This window comes from Hoplias malabaricus, chromosome 4 (assembly GCF_029633855.1).
Source record: "Hoplias malabaricus isolate fHopMal1 chromosome 4, fHopMal1.hap1, whole genome shotgun sequence".
In the NCBI taxonomy this organism is placed as follows: domain Eukaryota; kingdom Metazoa; phylum Chordata; class Actinopteri; order Characiformes; family Erythrinidae; genus Hoplias; species Hoplias malabaricus.
The window spans coordinates 30,362,084-30,380,975 of NC_089803.1; the positions used below are offsets into that span (position 1 = coordinate 30,362,084).

At 39.2% G+C, this 18,892-nt stretch overlaps 1 protein-coding gene across 1 annotated transcript in view; it reads right to left on the bottom strand.

The window, feature by feature from the left end:
* The window catches only part of otud7a (OTU deubiquitinase 7A), a 99,867-nt gene that overhangs the window by 17,841 nt on the left and 63,134 nt on the right, over window positions 1-18,892 (bottom strand). The window contains exons 4-10 of the mRNA XM_066668113.1: window positions 12,411-12,593; window positions 11,204-11,422; window positions 8,577-8,678; window positions 6,362-6,489; window positions 5,821-5,933; window positions 1,235-1,362; window positions 205-354 (exon numbers count right to left, since the gene is read on the bottom strand). Of these exons, the coding sequence (XP_066524210.1) occupies window positions 205-354; window positions 1,235-1,362; window positions 5,821-5,933; window positions 6,362-6,489; window positions 8,577-8,678; window positions 11,204-11,422; window positions 12,411-12,593 (1,023 nt within the window). The remainder of the gene's footprint in view (window positions 1-204; window positions 355-1,234; window positions 1,363-5,820; window positions 5,934-6,361; window positions 6,490-8,576; window positions 8,679-11,203; window positions 11,423-12,410; window positions 12,594-18,892) is intronic.

The following is an 18,892-nucleotide window of genomic DNA, read 5'->3' on the forward strand; positions in this document are numbered from 1 at the left end:
AATAGCACCAAATGTAGCATGCTACACTAAAGCAAGGTACACAGAGAAGCTCCAGTGAATGGCCTTGTGTCTTTAAAAAATGAAATATTTTTTTAAAATATTAAATATAAAACAAACAAAAAAAATATTAAACATCTATGGTGATATACTAAATAGGCTTCTTGCAGTGTTGTGGGAGAAAAGATATGTTACTCAGGTGCTTACCTTGCTCTCTCTGTTGGTCTCTCTGCTCCATGGAGACCAGGGCAGAGAAGTGAGCCTGGTCGTAGGCCAGCACCAGCGGTGAGCAGTGGCAGCGGTTAGGAGGAACCTCCAGGGGCAGGTAAAGACCACCAAATGGAATGGGGGCAAAAGCTGAAATTCAACCAGGGACACAAAACAACTTGAAAATATCTATCTAAAGCTCAAGTTTATATATATATATATATATATATTTCCGAATAAAGTGAGGGACCACAAATCCTCAGGAGACATTTTGAAGCTATATTTGGCAAAAGTCAGAAATGTTTCACATCAGAAATATATTATTTATTTTGCACCACAGAATCTACAGTATTTAGGGCATCAGGTTTTTGCCTTTACAAGAAGCATCACTCTTTCCACAAGAATAATTACCTTTGAAGTATCTCCTGAAAAAATGAATGACTAGTAACTAAAGGCCTTTTTAATTGGAAATAAATACATAAATAAATAAATCAAATGAAGGGTCATTCCTGATAGTACTGTACTTTACTGAGGATTATATTAATAAGGAGGAGAATTCAGGTACAAGCATGCAGATGGACAGATATATTTTTACCCACTGATTGTGAGCATATGCACCAAAGATTATGAGATTTAAAAAGCAATTTATCTAAAGTGATTATTTGCTAAAAATAAACAATCAATAATGTCCAACATTAGAATAAACCAAATAACCTTATTCCAGTGAATGTGATATTCTGTGTGTGAATGTGTTGGTTTAACTTTTTCCAAATCTCTCCTCGTGGCCTTCATTGTTCTTCAAACTCACTCACACCTACTACTTTATAGAAAAATAAATTATCTTATTTACTCTATATCTATTTACTGTGATTATATATAACTTTATACAACCACCACGCTTACTGAGAAGGCATTAGATGCCTAAGACTTCTGTACAGTATGTTCAGTATGTACAGTATACTGTATGTTCTCTGTCAGTGTGCTGTGTGTGTATGTGTCCTTGTGCATGTGTTTATATATGTGCTGATACCTTCTCCTCCAGAGTCTCGAAGCATGGTGTCTGCAACAACCACTATGGGCCGTCTTAACACATGTGCCAACACAAACACATGGAACTCCTCCAGACTCTCATACACTGGATCTTCAGAGTTATCCACACTGCGTAACACACACACACACACACACACACACACACACACACACACACACACACACTCTGTTTCATTAGTTTGACAACAATCACTGAAAACATAAATAGCCTAGTTTCATACTTATATCTTACCAAGACAAGAAAAAACGTGCTTCTGTAAACCCTTAAACCATCTTATATTAAAGGCAGTTATGCAATGGTATCTGTACCTTAAGCAACAAGAGGAAAGACTTCTTTCAAGAGGAAAAGCAACAAGAGGAAAGACCAATCTTCTTCTGAGACAACATTATTTCATGTTTGTCCATTCATTCTGTCACTGTCATTCATTCATTCATTCATTTTCTGTCACTGCTTATCCAGTTCAGGTTGCATATTAATAACCTAATGCCACTGTATATAAATATTTTAAATGACAAGCAAAAAGTTTATATCTTATCAGCTGCAAACACCTGCATAACCTGTGTGTTAGATAAGGAGAAAGAGAGAGGGGGCATGCAGAGAAATTGAGGGAGAATGGGAGTGACAGGAGAGAGAGAGAGAGAGAGAGAGAGAGAGAGAGAGAGAGAATGGGAGTGACGAGAGAGGGAGAATGGAAGTGATGAGAGAGAGAGAGAGAGAGAGAGAGAGAGAGAGATTGTTTCAACTTGGTCTCTGTTGCCCTGTTATGGGAATTTAGCAGAATTAAGCCCTCACTCCCCCACTCTCATTAAAGCTCTAATGAAGGGGCTTTTAATAAACAAATCCCTTTTCTCATTCAATTTAGACTCACATCGCCCTCAGTGGCACAACACAGCACTGATCATCATAATCACACTGCACAGTTTATCTCCTCATCACCAACAGTGCCTTTTTGATTTCCATGTTTACAAAGTTCTTGACTATGGGGGCTCCTAATTTTTTGTCCTCGGGAGGAGGGTAGTATGTAGTATTCATGTTGGGCCATGGGCCAAAAAAGACACAATACACAAGTGAATAGTGTTGCTTTTTATAGTTGCATTTTTGTCTTTTGTAAAAGTGTGAGCTGTGAGATGTCTTTCAGGTGGGCTAAATCAATCCTTGGCTATGATAGGTTGTAGCAGCAAGAATCTAACATCTAATACACTGAGATTATATGGTTAATCTTAGGACTTACATTAATTAATTCATTGTCTGTAACCGCTTATCAAGTTCAAGGTTGCGGTGGGTACGGAGCCTACCCGGAATCACTGGGTGCAAGGAGGGGACACACCCTGAGGGTTTGTTCACAAAGTGACACACACTCACACATCACTCACACCTATGGACAATGTGTGTTTTTGGACCGTGGAAGGAAACCGAAGCACCCAGAGGAAACCCATGCACACCCCGCTCTGGGTGACTGTGAAGAGTTTAGAGTGTTCTCCCAGGGTTCCCAGCATCCGTGTGGGTTTCCTCCGGGTGCTCCAGTTTCCTCCCATGGTCTAAAAACACACATTGATTGATGAATTAGCTCTTCTAAATTGTCCACAGGTAAGTGTGTGAGTGAATGTATGAGTGTGTGTTTCCTTGAAATGGACTGGCACCTGCTTAAGTGTGTGTTGCTGCCTTGTGCCCAGTAATTCTTGGTAGATTTTGGACCCTCCAAAGTCTGAACTGGATAAGCGGTTATGGGCAAGGAATGAATGAATGTTATGAATTTATGTGTGGGCCTTCAAAGAGGTAACTGTAGCATAGCTCCAGAGCTTGCCCATAACATGTATGTGAATTGGTCACTTTAAACACAGAATTGAAATCTGAACTTCGATCAGTGATAAGAAAGCAGTAGTCTCACAGTGCTAGGCTCTCTAGGAGAGAGAGAGTCTGGTACCTTTTGCTACTAAACGTGGCCAAGAACCACCTACTATTGCAGGGAAATTTGACTGACATGCAAAAAGGACCAATCACAAGTCTGCTAATTTTGCAGGACATGTAGAAGGAGGCAGAAAGCAAACCAGAATGCCACTGGCAGAATCCTGACAGTGAGGCTAAGTTAAGGCACTCAAAATGTCAGACTCTCCATCAACATGTGGGTGAACCCTCTGTGGCTGAGACTAAGAAAACAGTAACATTGTCCTTTGTGCAGATGTTGTCTTTAATGTTGATTCAGATTGGAGTAGTGCCAGTATATTATTTACATATTGTATAACATGATACTGATGTAGCTTTCAGTTTTAGTAAAGTTGTAGTGACCATTGTGGAAGAAAATAAGCATTATACTTGCAATATAATGCCCTTATAATAAATATGGTGTCCCTGTTGCCACGCAGAAAAGATTAGGTTATTAGAAGCGAAGCATCAACTGACTTATCTCTCTGTCGATCACTCACATTACTGACTCATTGACGGTTAGGAACTGCAACACAAGCGGCACAATTTCTTACACAATAACACACATTGCTGCGCAATGGGGTGCCACTCTGCCTTGCATCACTAACATTTTGGGTCCTTGCTAACTGACATACTACAGGTTAAACAAATAACAAAATAAACTAAGTTTCCTTTTTAAAAATGTACTTCCTCAACCTATGCTTTAAGGTTTACAATGCTGTGTAAAGGTACCTTGGGCAACAGTACTAGAGCTGGCAGGTATTACTTTCACCATTTGTTATTGTGAAGTGCATTAAAACGAAAACAATACAAGAGAAAGCTTATCATTATTTTCCATCTCAGCGAGTAGGTTTCACAACCCAACAACAGAGAAACCACAGGCACACACAAGCATGACACACTTTCCACTGTGCTACCACGTGACTACCACGTAACCTTAGCTTTGCCTTGACTTGGCTGATCTGAGGCCAGTTCTGCTGTGGCTTGCAGAATGACAAAAGTGAAGGTTTTAAAGAGACATGTGCTGGGATCAGTGGAAAATGGTAGCCTCTACTGACATACCGCAAAACATAACCTTCACAAATTCGCCCACTCATACTCACACTCCTACTCTCACAAAATATGCCACAAAATGATAATCAAGGGGCACCTTATATAGTTTGTAGTCAAGTACACATTAGGTAATGGTATTTGTCATACACAGCCACTAGGTGGCAGTGTGTCTAATCAATTTAACACCAAAAAGCACATTTCTTTCATGGCTGAATCAGCAGACTGCTAGTTCTGATTGAGTTTCTTCCTTTGACCAAAATAATTCAGAATATATGATGCATTGTTGGTACTAATAAAGTTTATGAGACTGAGGTTGTGTAGTGAATCCAGGCTCAAATAAATTAGTTCATTTTTCCGCCCATACCCCTTAAGACTGGGGAATCCCATCAATCACCCTCAGTATTAGAGCACCATGTAACCCACGTAATTAATGTAAAGTAGTGGCTGCTCCTGCCAAAAGTTCTTGGTGGGGGTGGGGGCTGTCAATGGTTGCAACGTTGACTTGTTCATTGGGTAAATTAAGAGTTGGCCATGTAGATAACTGGCACGTTGTACTGTGCAAATTTATCAGGAAACTTGACACTGTCTAACATTGAAGAGTTTTATTTCTGTGGTCACCTCATGTAGAAATACCATTATAAGCACTAGATTCATAAAGCTTAAAACATTAAAATTTCTCTTTATCTACATACTGTACATTGTTTATGGATAGCTGTGTCCAGGAGTTCATTATAAAGGTCTTCTTTAATACAGTGCCTGAACCATCAAATGTGGTCATTAACAAATAAACAGTGATTTATAAAAGCACATAGGGGAGAGCCCTCTGCGGAACCTCTGCAGCTTGAAAAAAGAGCCTTAATGTGAGAGTCTGTGAGAGGGGTCACGTGATTTTCCACCATCTTGAAATCACCTCAGAAATGGCAGGACTATATGGTACAAAACCTAATGCTGAGTGGACTGTGATACTCATATGTGGGAGTGTACAAAACCTAATGCTAATTGGGCTGTGATAATGAACAAACCGCCCATGCTGTAAACAATAATAATATAAGGCTGTATGTCTCACTTATCACTCAGTGAATTAAGCACTGAATTCCGTCAAAGGACTGGATTCTACCTTTCATTCAGTGCTACATTTAATTTACTATATAGAAGTGCAGGCGTTTTATTATGACTTTTTTTACTACATGGAATGCTATTTTTGACATCAAAACTAAGGAATAAAAGTAGACAATACCTCTTTTTCTTTTCTGATTCTAATATCAGTAATGAATGTTTTATGTGTAGCATCTTACCTACATATGTAAGATCACCACATTTATTGCCAACAGTGAGTAAACTCATGCTGAACACTCATTTTGTAAAAGCAAGATGTTCCATATTACTCACGCTACACAGTGGTAGAATGGAAGGGGAAAAATTAATTATGAGATTAGAATAAACTGTGTATAGCTGTATGTATAACTGTGCTGAGGTAATACATTAGTCACATCCCACATAGTTCAATAAGTGGAAGTTTTTTTTACATATTTTATTTTTTAGTAGATATATGTGTGTGTGTTGTGGAGGTGGATGCTGCTGGGCTGTACCCTCCACTGGTGTTGCCGTTCTTGCTTAAGTGTGTGCGGGGCTCGCTGGAGGCCAACTTCAACAGCTCGTTCCACTCTCTCTCCCACTCTTCCTCTGTATACACCAAACCAGACTAGAGAGAGAGAGAGAGAGAGAGAGAGAGAGAAAGAGAATAAGTGAGAGGGGTAACATACATATGCTAATATACAATAGGCAACATAAACTCCAGAGCCCCACAAGCTACACACACACACACACACACAGGCAAACCACACACTTGCACCTTTCACATTACATTACTGCATACATCCACACTCTTACAGCAATGGCACAGTATGTAAGAACCGCAGAAATCACTCTCCGCCTCAATATAACAGCTTTAATATTTATGTGAGAATTGTTAACAAATTAATGTCACATCAGTGCAGAAAATGACCCGACACATCTGAAATATATTTTATGTTTCCAAATAATTAAAACTCATAAAATGTGTTCTCTGTAGAAAACCTTTTTTTTTACTTAACAATAAATAAGACAAATTTGAGGGATATTCAAACTTGCCTCTTTGTTTTGCTGTGTCTGCTGCCATCTCCACCTTCTCTTCAGGGCTTCCCTCTCAGTTCCACTCTTCATCATAGCATACAGGCTCTTCCTCAGCACCAGGTCTCTGTCATGGAAGCCCCACATTCCTGACACACACAGAAACACAGTGTCAGACAGATGTGCATACAGTCAAGAATAACATTCAGGTTCTCTGTAATTTTATAAAGCGTATTTAAGCAGACTTGCTGCAAGTTTTGAATCATTTGCAGTAGGGTCTTCAAAGACCTTTTTTAGACATAAAGGGATTAAAGTTCTGCTTTAATAATGTGATGTCTCTGGGCAATTGTGGCATTTACTTTGATATGCAAAAAGCATGATTTAATAAATCTAAGAAAAAAATGTAATTGGTTGACTGATGATGCAGTAATGAATAAGAAGAGAGGTCAAAATCTTGAAGGATAATGATCTTTTATTGGAACTAATTTGTGAATTCCAGTGAGTTGCAAGGAAGGGCAGGGACCAGTATTACAACAGCATTTCTAAAGACACTGAAGATGGAAAAAAACAAGGCAAGACAGTGATTGTTTTTCAGCAGATCTGTGAGATCAGAAATAAATTTCAACTTTAACTTAAGAAACAGAATCAGAAATATTTTACAGATCCCAGAGGAAAATTGCAGTTAGAGTTGCACGCTAAAAAACACCCTAATAATAATCTAATAATAATTTAAAACAAATAAGAGAAATTTGCAATATGTACACATTTAAATTCTTACACATACAGTAAAATGGCAGTGGCTGTGATAATACGTATGGAATATACTGTATAAAGCAGTTAAATTTTTTGCACCTCTGAATTACTGCACACATAATAAAAAAAAATAATTATGTTATTATTGTTATTACACATATGAACAGTATAATTTCATACTAAGTATTGCACGGATGAAGCATAGTGTCACACATTGAGGGAGGGAGTTATAGGGTTTGATGGCCACAGGTCGGAATGACCTCCTGTGGTGCTCTGTAGTGTCTTTGTATAAAACACTCACTGGACAAAATCTCGAAGACCAAAATGGTGTAACTGCCGACAAAACGGGTGGGCACAGTGGTACATACCACTCAAAAAATGAAATCACCTGCCCAGTCTGCCTGGTGACCAAACACTCATCGATCCCTCATTGGCCATGCAGCTGAATGCCATGAAACAACCCCAATGGATTTCCAGGCCCAATGCCACCCCAGGTCGGGTGTAAAATTTTGCGATCACCAGGGACAGTGAGGTAAGATATATGAACATCCAGCAATGAGGATGGTCTGGCGCTATATTGCGGTCAGCATGCCACATATGCATCCAGAGTAAGTATGAACAAGACTTTAAAGGTACAACAAAGGGTTTAGGGTCCAGCTATGTATCTAAAAGTATTCACATGTTTTAAACGATCTGATGTCAGTACAGGGTTTAAAAACAGTACCTCGTGGATTTCAGGAGAACTGGGAAAATGACCTCTAAGCCCCTCCACATAAATTGTGAGGAAGTAGAAAGTGTCAACAAAAGCAAATTCCTGTGACTCCATATAACCAAGTGTTTAACACCTCCCACCAGGTGGAGATAGCTTGAGAAAAAAACTGCCTTCTCAGCTCTTAGTGAATTTGCACAGGAGCACAATAGAGAGCATTGTTTGCTACTGTGTCATGGTGTGGTACACTAGCTGCACGGCAGAGAACCAGGGAGACTCGGGCCACATAGTAAAGACTGCACAGAGGGCTGTGGGAACCAAACTCCCCAATCTGGTTACAGTTTATGCTAGTCACCTACATAAGAGACCTACAACACTATCAAGAACTCGGCCACCCAGGTCAGAAAGTACAGGACAAAGGTACGAGACTTTGAGGACACTCACTCACACACTGAGGAAAAGCTTCTCAGCTCCCCCAACAGACACTCACACATTAAATGAGCACATGTTTTATATTTCTGTTTAATCTTTCTTATTCTTGCAGTTCTCTCTTGGAGCTATCAAAGTTTCATTTTTTTAACTACAATGACAATAACATATCTTACCTTCTTTTAAAAATGTGAAGCCAACGGAAAGCTACACGCAGCAAATCTAGAAGTTGACAGACTAATGTAGACCTTTAAATGTTCCGACTCCTCTGGTGGTGGATTTAAAAGCCTAAGTACCTGAAGTTCTTGTTAGAAACATGTCAGTTTAGATAAGGTTAAAACTTACCTAAGGAAGCTGCATGCAGTAGGCAGTTGCCATCACCCGTTGTTGCTAGGGGCAGGAGCTTCTTACAGCTGGTACACATGGTGGACCACCAGTTCAGACGTCCTACATGAAAAGATGAAAAAAATTCAGGTTTTCATCGCTGCATAGAATTTACATTCACATGAAATGGTGGGCGCCTTTAAATTCCGGTTTCTCACGATCATGCGTGATGAATTTTAAACATAATCTGACCTATTGCAAACTCTGCTTAACCACATATGACTTGCTGGAACAGTGTGTTCTAGCTGCGGGGTACAGAACAAATAAAGTTTGCTTTGCAGCTTCTTCATGCTGCACAGCTGAAGACTGTGCAGCCCTTACCAGCAGCAGGAGCACCTGCCCTGAGGCTGTGGGTACTGAGCTGCTGACCTCTAGCCCGCTCCCCAAGCTGACCACCAGAGCCAAGTCTATTGCATCCACCCAGGAGCACCCTGTGCCCAGCCTGCTCCCGGGGGTCCAGCCCCCCTCTCACAAGTCCATGGTTCACAGTGCTTCAGGTCATTCTCTCTGCCAAAGCCCCAGGGCCATGTGAATGCCTCACTTAATTATTCACTCAGCTCAGTTCAACTCATCATTATGTCTGGGATCGTAAAAATCAGAAAGTGGCTTAAAAAATATAAAGTCTTGTAGGTAATTACATTTTCTCATGGGAATTCTTCACTAAAGCTTCATCCAAAATTTCCAATGAATTTCTTGGATGTTATATGTTATATTTTCCCAAAAAATGCTAGATTTCATCTTTTGCATTTAATCATGTGAATCAGAGATTTAGAGTGCTGTGATTCATGCACTGAGCTCGGCTCTCCTCTGGGAGACGTGACTGAGTGGGATTTTAATCTCTCTGAGACAAAGGCAGATGTTAGATAATATCTTAATCACAAACATAATTGGATATGGATCCATGTCAGCTTTGGCTACAGAACTAGTGTTTGTAGCAGTTCAGCTCTGCATGACTCTGCCTTTCTCATATGTGGCTTGTTTAAACTCACTCTTTTGCAGATCTAAAATAACAACTTCAGCATTTGCCCAGGGCATGAACTGGAGCTCCTGGGCAAAATAGGCTTGCTTTGATAAAAAAAAATAAAAAAATAAAAAAATAATAAAAAAAAGAGCCTTAGAACAGTCACAGAAAATCCTGGGCACAAGTTTGAGTTTTTTTCCTAATGTTATCACAGATTCTTCTCATAATCCTTGAGGATGGACATGAGCAAGATCCCAGTGCTGCTGTTCAACTTATTTACTTAAAACATGCTGCATACTACATGTGCTAATCACACAGGGAGGAGAAGGAAGCAGAGGTTATGACCCAATTTTGCAGTAAACTATTTCAATATCTCCAAGGATTCACAAGGCAGCACAGTGAAGCAGGCCTGGGCATTAAATGATAAGTGTATGTGATGATTTTTAAAACATATTTTCAGTACAGATAATGCCAATTTTAACTGTTTTTTTGATAAAATGAAGAATAGTTCTCTAAATCAAGAGCAGCAAATTTTAAAAGATCTGAAAAAAGAAGGTAAACGGTGTTAAAGTTTCAAAGAATATAATTCCAACCCCATTACATTCAGTCTGTATATTTTTACATGACAAAAGATACCTTTACAGAGTCACTGTTTTTGTGATGTCACAAAACACACACACACACACACACACACACACACTGGATGCTGCCCACTGTTGAAGCTTTTGGATGGATATTTTTTGTTGGTGGACTATTATCAGTCCAGCAGTGACACTGAGGGGTTTAAAATGTCCATCAGGACTGCTAGGTCTGGTACATTCATACCAGCTCAACATTCCACACCAGCTAGCACCACGTCTGCCACCAAGTCAGTGTCACTGCAGTCCTTAGAATTATTCACATGACTTTGTGAACATTGAAGAACAGGGTGAAAGGGGGCAGATAAAGTATGCAAAGCAAGAGATGAACTGCAGTCTGTAGCCATATATAATTTAGCTTTACTTATTTATTTATTTTTCAGTTTTATTATTAAAATGACTTCTTTATAAATATAAAAAATAAAAATAATGGATGAAGTGTTTATTAAAATGTACACTACAGTTTCTTTTCCAGAATGAAATCAGAATATTTGTTGAATTTTCATAAAATTAATTAATTTTCATTCATTCATTATGTGTAACCGCTTATCCAGTTCAGGGACGCGGTTCATAAAATAAAAAAAAAAATCTAATTTGTATGTAATAAATAAAATAAAAACTAATTGTACTAGTTGTGCCTGTATTTGAAATGCAACTTATTAAATGGCCCTGTGAAGGACTGGCGTCCCCTCCAGGGTGTATTACCGCCTTGCGCCAAATGATTCCAGGTAGGCTCTGGACCCACCGCAACCCTGAACTGAATAAGGGTTACAGATAATGAATGAATGAATGAATAAATGAATGAATGAATGAATGAATGAATGAATGAATTGATGAATGAATGAATGAATGCAACTTCAAATCTGCAATTACAACAGAACTTATCACAACTTAGTATATGTTCCATAATTAAAGGCCCCGAAGACATACCCTTGTGGGTACCCCTAATTTTTCCTGAGAGTGCAGCCTAAAAACTGTTGGGTACCAACCTGCCTGCTCCAGGGCCACCATGGTGGACTGCTCAATGAGGTCCCTCTCGATGAAGCTGCGAAAGTCCTCACTGTATACGCTCAGGTCAGGCAGCTGGAAGGTATAGATTGGCATCTCCAGCGGGAACTGCTCCCTGGCACACTCGCCCGTAACATGCATCCGCGCCAAGGACATGATGGCAGAGCTGGCATGAGAAATGCCCCGAGAAAGACGCTTCTCTGTGGATCAAGATAAAGACAATTTGTGTGATAAATACATAATTTCTCTAAACTGTCAGCATTACAACATTACAGTAAAAAGAATAATGCAAAAAAAGGCAAATGAATCAACTTAAATTAAGCACAAATTATTTTGAGAAAGTTAAGGATGCATCCCAATTGTGTATTACCCACTAATACTATAAGGTAAATACCATATACTAGTAGCAGTGTGTTGTACACTCAATCCTTTATTGTCTTTTAATGTTTATCATGGTGGGTCAAAATTCTACCCAGAATCACTGCATGCAAGGCAGGGACACATCCAGAATGGGGTGCCAGTCACTTGCAGCAGGGCATCAAGCACTCACATTCATTCACATACTCACACCTATGGACACTTTTGAGTAGCCAATGCTTTTTGTATGAGACTGAGTACATTAAGGGCAGCATAGTGGCACAACAGGTAGTGTCTCTGTCACTCAGCTCCAGGGTCCTGGGGTAGTGGGTTCAAACACCACATTGGGTCACTCCTATAAGGTATTTGGTGTGTTCTCCCAGTGTCTGTGTGGGTTTCCTCCCACAGTCCAAAAACATGTGTTGCTAGGTGTATTAGTTACTGCAAGGTGTGAATATGTGAATTATCTGATTATGCCAAAAGGAAAAAAGGAGAATACTGAAATCATTAGGTTTTTCCTGTTTTTTTTTTCTTTGATTATGGGATGTTATATTTTCAGGGAATTTCTGAGACATATCAAAATCCAAACATACTTTATATTAGACATTAATTATCTGCCTGGGATCTGTTACTGGCACTATTGTCTAAATCTTCCCAATCATCCGATCATGACCATGCTCCTCATCATTGCTTTAATCATCAGTGGCACAGAAATTATTGTTGTCACAGTCAGTATCTTGGTTCCTGCTTTCATTGCTATTATCAATACCCTTGTCAAAATGATCATTAGGGTTTTCTGACTGGTGGAGAGCAGCAGTGGAACTATTTTACCCTGAGTGTTCTCCTCTTGTCTCTGCAGGCATGGCTCCAACTTGTTGATGTGCTGGGGGGTGCCACTGCGCTCTGGCTGCTTGTAGTATCGGCCCTCGTTAAACACCTGGGGCAGGTTGGCAGTGTGTACCTGGCGTAACTGCTCGTAGTCACTGAGAGCAGCACTCAGGTCCCAGTTTTTGCCTGCACACACAGAGAATACACACATTTTTCACTATTATACTGAAGAAAAGGTAAAGATGCCCTGCACAAAACAAGACATAAACATGGCCTTAGTCAGTTGACAGATGGCATTAATATCTGTACTGGAAGATTTAATCATACCCTCTGCAGAACAATAGATGAACTACAGTCTGTAATAGTAGAATGGCAAAGTGCTCCTGTATGGTCAGTGGACCCGAAAAAATGGGCAGTGAGGATAGAAATATAGAGGGAGTGATAATGTTATGGCTGATAAGTGTATGGCCAAATTTTGTAGCCAGTTGTTTGCCAAATGTTTCTTCTGAAATCAAGGGTATCCTGATGAAATTTTGTTCCCCTTTGCTGTAATGATAGCACCTACTTTTCTGAGAAGACTCTAGAAATATTAGAACAGTAGAAGCATTACACATTAGAAACTCATTTGTAACTAGAGTTGTTTAGTTTTGAAGCACTTTTGGTAATGCAGTTAGCCATCCCCCAAATTTGGAGACATCTCCACCTGAAGTGATGCGAAACAGCAAAAATAATTTACTTAATAATAAGTAATAATATACTTATTTTTGCTGTTTCGTGCTTTTCAATGTTTAGAGTTCTCTCTGTTGTCTGAAAAACCCCAGTTGCCTCTGCCATGAGAGGAGAGAGAGAAAGCCTAGAATATCTGACCGAGAGAGTTTGTTTTTTTATGCATTTACAGACATGGGGGCAACGTAAACACACAAGGCAGGCTTTGAACACGCAAACAGACTGGAGAGCTAGCAAATGGTGAAGAAACATTTAGTTCTGGATCACAAAAGCTACTCCAAGGTATTTGATTGTTCCATTTAATTTCATGCTTGTCTAAGTAGATTATACAAGCTGTGTGTGCAATTAAATGTCTGTGTCCACTATGAGTTTATCTTAAAGTAGTTAAACTAATTATTAAAAAGGGTTGACTGCAAATCCTCTGTTCCAGATACTGTTTGAAATAACTATTTGAGCAAGCTCTGCAAACTCTCTTCCCCTGTCCATATGCTTCAGATATGAGAGCTTTGAAATGAGATGATATTCAAAGTCAAAATGGTTTGTAGCACTAATGTGTCTGCTTCATCCTGCTGTACATTAAAAGCTGCACATTAAAGATTTAGTGGCTGCATAACACTGTGAAGAGTTCTTCACTCTCACAACAAAGTGAAGATGTAGGGGTCATGGGTTCATGTGAGGTTGATGAAAAAGAGCAGAAGATGAAGGAGGAAAACCAGTTTTATAATGGAAAATGACAGCTACCTCCAGACTCTGCAATAGACACTCATGTCCAAACACACACACACACACACACACTCAGAACTGCTTCCTCCTCCTACAGCTGCGTTCTTATCTTAGCGACAGAAAGAGCTTCCAGGGATGAGAGAAGCAGGTCAGAACTAACTCTTATTATAGCCGTCAAACAGTCACACTACTCTGCTGCAGGGAAAACCTCCATCAAGACAAGACTAAATGAACCACAACAAAGTCTAATAAAACTGTTCTTTGCTGTGTTAAAGTGTATTGTCAATATTTATTATATTAAAAACGGGATATAATACATTATTTCAATGATTAATCAAGTGAAAATGTATGAGTTTTACCAGGAACTCACATTATGTCACTGATGGAAAAATAGGTTCACTAAAACTATTTAAGTGTTAATAGCACCCCCTTGTGCTGGATCATCAACCTCTTAAAAATGAGTGAGTGAGTGATTTATTGAGCCAGAAAATATAATTTTACAATAACAAACTATCCTGACTGAACGAAAATTAAAAAACAGAATGTCAAATCAGAGAGCAACATTTTCTTAATATTTAATGCATCCTTCTGCAGAGATTTTATTCAAAGTAGCTCTGAATCATTTCTATTGCTAGTCATTTTACAATTTTCACACAATGAATTGTAATGTATTTAGATATAGAAAAGTTAAAACAAATTAAGCAATACAACATTTCCAAGATTCCAAATACATTATATGAATTATAAAGAATTCATTAAAATGAATGAAAATGCCTATATATCAGGGTACCTACTTGCCTATGTTTTGAATGTAAGAGAACAGTATCATAATTTGAAATACATAACTGAAACACATTATGCATTGCCATCAGGCAATATGTTTTCATCATCATCATCATCATCATCATCATCATCATCATCAGTAACTATTTAAATTGAGTAGTTAAGCTGAATTGTGTAGGGTGGCCTAAGTGAAAATGGGTCACTTTTTGGTGTAATGACAAGTGGTATTTATGCAAAATGGTAACATTTGATTGGCTTCTTCCACTTAAGTAGCAATAAAGCAGGAAGCGTATTCATACTACTTTACCTGATATCCCACTTTGCCAAACTCTCTCTAACCGTAACAGCTCTGGTTTATTGTATACATAGTTTTGTGTGTGTGGGTGTGTGTGTGTGTGCATGTGAAGGCGTTGTATGTGTGAGAGAGAGACTGATAGCTAGTGTGAAAGCTGACAGTCTGACTTCCCCTTTCCCCACACCCAGTTAAGTGGCTGATCCCAATCCCAATACAAAGCTTCCTGAAAACACTCCCTGTTCTTGTGGATAAGGCCCCTCCCAGTGCAAACCACACATCAATCAATACAAATCCCATTCCCTTTATAGATTTCTGTATACTTTAGCCAGCTAAATTTTTTTAAAAGAGAATTTAGCGTTTAATCGAATGACCATTCAGCACCTCTAAGACATGCACTTTGCAGCTCACTGGGCATTATGGCCTCAAATCAATGGCCAGCAGTCTGGAGACTGGACAGCACTCTTAACAGTCGAACAGCTGCTTGGTTTGTCCTTCACTTTGGCCTATACATGAAAAAATATCCAGTTAACTACAACCATCTTTTAAAAAATGATAAACATATCATGGCTCTCAAAAGGAAACCATGCATAACTATGTTTCTACCCCAATTAATTTTTTTCTGCATTATTTGGCAAACTTAGCTCCTGTTTACATTTTGTGTAAATTGATTCGTGAAGAAGTAAAGCTCCAAGTTACCTCTTTTTATAGTAACTTCTATTAAAAGTTAGTTACATTAGTACATTTTTTATTTTATTTTTTTCTAAAAAGTTACCATTTCGTAGTTTTTTGTTTGCTTTGTTTGTAGTTAGTTTGCCTTGGAACAGCATGTTGGTATTGAGTTCCCAGAATTACCATAACTGGTCAAACATATTTCAAGACCTTGTACCGATTCTAATGAATGAGGCCAGCTCAAGGAACTCACAGTCCCTCAGGCAAGACCTTTCTTTAGTAATTAACCTTTGTATTCCTCATATATCAGCTTATTAAGCTTTACTAATTTACTACTCCACTATTCAAGCCAAGAGAACAAAATGTCAAATATAGTCAACAACATATTGTACTGCTTCTGTAACGGATTCAAAGCCAAGCCCATCAGGTTATGACGTATGAATCACCTCTTCATTTGCATCACAAGTGCACAAACAAGTTCTTCCATTGCATGTTGGTGTCACAGCAATACTTCCGTGTGAAAAGCTGTTATATTTGCCATAAACCAGATGCAGTATATCTGGAGTCCTCTAGAGGGCACCACACATCTCAAAATACAGTGACGACATCCTCAGAAACACACTTTACTACACAAAATAACTGAAATTTTGAGGCTGAATGGTCCGTCATTTGTTAATTAATATTAAAGGACTGGCTTTTCTAACACTGACATACTGCTGTATGCAAATAATCCTTCCAACTAATCAAATTGTTTGGGGTGTGACAAGACAAAATGGATATTCTGTGTATATTTGATAAAATCAAGCAATTCACGTAGTCCAACACAAAGTCCAAATCAGTATATATAGTATATATACTAATGAGCATATAAAACTACAGTCCCCAATTGCCTGACACAAACTGTCAGCTAGAGGGGTTTAAACCCCTCAGCACTTTGAAGCAGTAGAACTTTGCTCTCTGGAGGGATGGAGCAGTAAGTACCTTGGAATGAGCTGCAGTTGTGTTTGTGATCCAGTATTAATCATTCAACTTAGCATTAGTACCTCATGTCAATATGTTCTCAAATTGGAATACAATAGAATTCTTGGACATGTTCTAACATATATCTTTCCTAAATGAGTAGAGGTTAGCAACAAATGGTAACATACACCCTGATACTACCTTATTATTTCAGGAGGAATGAGAGATATCTACAAATCTTAAAAGGCATATAAGGTATCTTAAAAAAACATACTGGAACTATAAGTTGAATAAACTGAATTGTAAAGTTATATTTCCTTATATTCCCCTTATTTTTTTAAAATGCACTTAATTCCATCCTCTCCCTCGCGAAACCAATCCCCTGACCTAACATTCACCTCATTCAAACAAAAGGAAAAAAAAGTGGACACCCCAAACCATTCATTAGAAGCTTAAAGCACACAAAGGTTGAGTGCGAATATCTGAAGGCCCTCTAGCAGGCTTTTACCACTTCTCTCAGACTAAGCCAAAGCGACACGGTGTACAAAAGCAAGGCAGAGTAGCAGAGGTGTGAATGTTACGGGAACATAACAGCTCTGAGACTGCAGCTCAGTCAGCACGGGGAGAGGCAGTGAGACACTGAGTCACACAGTATGAGTAGTACAGCTGGCACAAAGCTACAGATCCTTTAGAAGGTTCCATCAGTCCATCTGACCAGCACTGACCCAGGCCCCCCCCTCCTTCCTCAGATCCCACTGCTTTTCTAATGGTACAGGATGGGTCTGGAAGTGGTCTGAGATGATTAGTGCACAAGGGAGGCTGTTACCAATTGTTCCAAGATCACAGCCTCAGAAATATTCCAGGCTTTCCATGAGGCATCTGACAGCAAACACTGGAAACACAAGTTTATATTATGGTTGTACTCATACTAGACTTGTGCAATAACTAACAATATTTAGAATAATATTTAGTTCTTGGCTCAACCAGTTATTCTTTCAACCATAAGGCAGTTAGCGTGGTCAGATATGCAAGTTGAACAATTGCGTCTATATCACAAACACCAATCCAGCAGTTCCACTGCTCTCCAGCACAGAGCTGGTGGAATGTATACCCCTCTAGCTGATATATAGCATTAAGAAAGGTTTAAGCGTTATGCTGTTAGTTTCATTCCCTTCTATGAAGATTCTATAAGCTGTGCAGAACTAAACATCTGTGTCCATAGCAGGTACACTTTTGCTTTATTTGCTTGTTTAATATCATCATTAAACCTGTAATGCTAATAAATAATTAAAATTTTCACACCTCCATGCTCCTGACACTGAAAGACGTAGTGTTATATATAAAAATAAATAGGAGAAGGTAACATAGCTAAAAGAGTAGTAGTATGAATCCTTATTCCTGGTTCAGATATTTGTCCATTTTTTAAACGTTAAAAACCACATGATAAATCTTGTTTGACTTTACATAACAATTTGAGACCACGTGTGATTACTTAGGAAAGCAGATGGCACAATGTTAACTGAATTAATCTTCTTTTGCTTGTTAGATAATTCAGGCTAGTAGCTAATGTAAAACTAAATAAGCAAACTATATTTTTGATCTATAAGCCTCATAGGAGGGTAAACTGTAAGATTTGAATGTGGGCCCTAACACAGACTGAACAGCAACATAATCCATTCAGTTCACTGTGAGCTCTGCAAGTCTAATCAAGACTGATTATGCTCAAGTCAAACCTCCAATCAAAATGACAGCTAGAGTGAAGGACGCCACCCGCTCAGGGTGACCTTGAGATCAGAGCAAGGAGGAGGCAAGTGAGGCTAGTGTTGATTCCATCTCCATGGGGGATCTGGTAGGCAATCAGCTCTAAACACGCATATATCTGCCGCCAGCCTAACCCTACACACCTACCGAGTCATATTCAGACCCCCCACCCCCTCTCCCTCCCTCTCTCCTTCTCTCTCCCTCTCTCTCTCTCTCTCTCTCTCTCTCACACACACACACACACACACACACACACACACACACACACACACACATACAAGCCACTCACCACAACCACATTTATATTTCCTACCTACAGCTGAATGGCTGAGAATCAAGTGTGGATGTTACATAAATACCAAGGGTTATGTGTGTGTGTGTGTGTGTGTGTGTGTGTGTGTGTGTGTGTGTGTGTGTGTGTGTGTGTAGGCTAGGATGCTGAAGACAGCTTGTAAGGCTGGGCCCAGAGGTAAAACTTTCTGCCAGCTTATGGCTAATAAGCTCACTCCACATATCTCTTGCACATCTCTCTCTCTCTCTCTCTCTCTCTCTCTCTCTCTAGGATCAG